The sequence below is a fragment of the Ursus maritimus genome, unplaced genomic scaffold (genome assembly GCF_017311325.1).
Source record: "Ursus maritimus isolate PB19 unplaced genomic scaffold, ASM1731132v1 scaffold_12, whole genome shotgun sequence".
Taxonomy (NCBI): domain Eukaryota; kingdom Metazoa; phylum Chordata; class Mammalia; order Carnivora; family Ursidae; genus Ursus; species Ursus maritimus.
Window position 1 is genome coordinate 30,651,422 of NW_024423564.1, and position 2,922 is coordinate 30,654,343.

At 40.8% G+C, this 2,922-nt stretch overlaps 1 protein-coding gene across 2 annotated transcripts in view; it reads left to right on the top strand.

Moving 5' to 3' along the window:
* Positions 1 to 408: 408 nt before the first annotated feature.
* The window catches only part of LOC103662915 (guanylate-binding protein 6), a 9,852-nt gene continuing 7,338 nt past the window's right edge, over positions 409 to 2,922 (top strand). Inside the window, exon 1 of one of the 2 annotated variants that reach the window (XM_008690620.2) lies at positions 409 to 636. Coding sequence is in view for 1 of the 2 variants with exons in the window: in XM_008690619.2 (XP_008688841.1) it covers positions 729 to 751 (23 nt within the window). In the remaining variant the exon portion in view is untranslated. Of the gene's footprint in view, positions 637 to 713; positions 752 to 2,922 lie in introns of those variants that run through there. The other variant, XM_008690619.2, reaches the window with a different exon arrangement.

Here is a 2,922-nt window from a genome sequence, read left to right on the forward strand (position 1 = left end):
CAGTCTGTACTTTCTAACTGATTAAGTTCTCTTAAGACCAGCAAGACCCTGCGTGATTGACTCCAAGGCAACGACCTGACCTTTATTGCCCACCTGCATGTACCCACTGACCTTTGTCCCACATTTTCCTTATATGAACCTGGAAGTATTTCCAGCACTTTGGAGACAGACTTTGGGACACTAGTCTTCTGTCTTCCTGGTGGTGGCCTCCCTGAAATAAATCCCTTTCTTGTTTCACCACCACTGGTCTCTCTGTTTTTGGGTTTTGTCGATGGCAAGCAGCCAATCTGATCTGCTTGGGAGCCCTGGGGCCAGGAGCTCTTGTGCCCTTGGCTTCCAGTAATAGTCCATTTGTGGACATTTAGTAAGGCCCACGTACAGAGTGACTGGGATCCTCTAAGCTCCCTCCGCCCTATACTTTCTCAGGCTCTGCGGGCTGGGTTCTGGCATGCCTTCTCCAAATATTTAACAAACAGTTAAAGTAGTTTTGCTTTCAGGTTCAGTTTCTTCCTCCTTTTCCTTTCTGAACTTCCTCAATCTGTTCTCCCGTTCTCTGGGCGGAACAAACAGAACAAGTGTGAGTTGAGAGACAACAGGAAGCTCATTCTTGAACAGACCAGCAGTGCTGTGAAGCAGGTATGTTCATTTCTAAACTTTCTTTTACAGGCACTTTAGGTTTGGGCTTAAAACCTTAATATCTGAAATAAAAATGGGAACTGAGAAGAGGAATGCAAAAGATACATCTAACTATGTAAGATATAAAACCATGTATTTGAGATTTCTACTTTATGTTGTTTACATATTCTTGCTCTAAAATCTACATATTCAAAAAAATCTATGTATTTTTTAAAAATCTGAATTACAGAGGAAGCTTAAGACTACAATGAAATCTTATACACCATTCATTTAGATTGACCCTGTGGTGATATTTTGTGACATTTGCATTCTCTTTCTAAACAGATATAGAAGTTTTTCTATTTACATTCTTATTCTGATTATTATTTGGGGGGATATATATATAAGTAACAGAGGCCGTGACTCTTCACCACTAAATACTCTAGCACCTATATCTTGGGATCCCGCCACTCCTTCCTCTCCCCTGCCTATTTCCATCACTCCAGTAAGTCCGTGCTCACTAAGGACATCCCTGGCTATCCTACCAATACTTGCAGTGAATTCTTTGGGTATTTAACATAGCTAACCTCTCCCTGCTTCTGGATGCTCACTCTGTCTGCATTGCCTCTGAAACCCCATGCTCTCCCAGGACTCCCACCCCTTAAAATTCCCCAAGGCTTTTCTTCTTTTGTATTCTTAAACTGAATTAAGTCATCTCAAACACATAATTCAATTAGCCCCTATCACTCAATTACATCTCTTTCCTCAGTATTATTTCAGTTTCACAAATCTACTATGTGCCCAACGTGGGGACTGAGCAGGGAACAGAATAGACATGACACGTTTCTCCTCAAGCTTAGACTTAGTGGAGATAATTACAATTGCTAAGAAACAACAACATCGTTGTCGTTTTGTCTGTCCTCTTTCTAGTTTGAGATGGTTACTGAGAAACACTGTTAACTCTCCCCTTATCTCCGTTCTTCCTTTCTCCTGTACTAATAGGACTCCTGCTTATTTGCCAGGCACATAGTTTCCCAGAATAATATGACAAGTCCAGCCTCTCTTGTGGTTGTGTACGGGAATACAGACTAATCTAAGAAGCAATTTGTTTTATGTAGACATGGTGAGTTAGTAAAGGAGAGGCCTGTCTTCCCATTGTTTGTTCCCTGATTAGAATACAAATATGATGGCATACCATCTCACACCATGGACCACCCCTTATAGATGACTGAGCATATGATAAGAAGGTTCTAAAGCCTCAATCCCTATGAAACAAAAAGCATATACCATCTCTAGATTATTGATCCTGAAATTTATGAGGGAGAAATCAATGTAAATTGTTGAGGAGACATTTTTTTCTAATCTTCACAGCGAAGCCTAATCCTAAGCCATACAGTTACCTTAGTATCACTCTGAGGGCAGGGGCCACAGCTTGTCTTTTTATCCAAGCACACAAGCACAATGTGTAGCACATAACAGATGTTCAACCCATGTGTTGAAAAAAAAAAAAAAAAGCCACAGTAAATGAGACTGAAGATCAAAGAATAAAAATATGAAAAGATACCTTTCCTAAACCTGAGGTGAGCTGCACCCCCAGTGAGGCACCTGCTGTGCCAGGAGAAAGCCAGGTCTGGAAAGTGCTGAGTGGTCTGTGGGATGACAACCTGACGCTGCAGAAGTAAGAGGAGCCCATTAGGTCAGAATGACAACACATTAGAAAGGGTGTTTTGGGGATAAGAGAGTCAACAGAAATCCTCTAGAGGTTACTGATCATGGAGTATGGGGTAGCCAATATTTTTGAGGAAAATTATCATGCCAGGTAATTGGGTGCAAAACATAGAACAGTAAAACAGATCTTCCAGGTTTCCAATCATGAGTATACCATTTATTTACTATGTACTTCGGAAAAACACCTTACTTAGACTTTCTGAGCCCCACTGATCTCATTTGCAAAGCAGGTATAATAAGCCTACTTCGCAGGTTCTTGTATCAATGACAGCAAAACATTGCACACTGGTGTTATCCAGTATTTCATCCTTAGCTTCATCAGAGATTTGGAGAATAATGAAGGCAGCACTCTGCAGATGGCCACTCCGCATTCTGCGCCATGGAAAAGTACAGAAGTGCTAATGTATGCATCCTTTGGGTAACTCTGAGGCAGGACAATGACTTTGTGGTCTTATTTTACTGTGAGACTCACTCTTCTGGGTTTGCAAGTTTCCACTGCATCTGAGGAGACATGGGGTATGATAAATGCTCCTCTCAAAGCTTATATATATATATATATATATATATATATATATATAT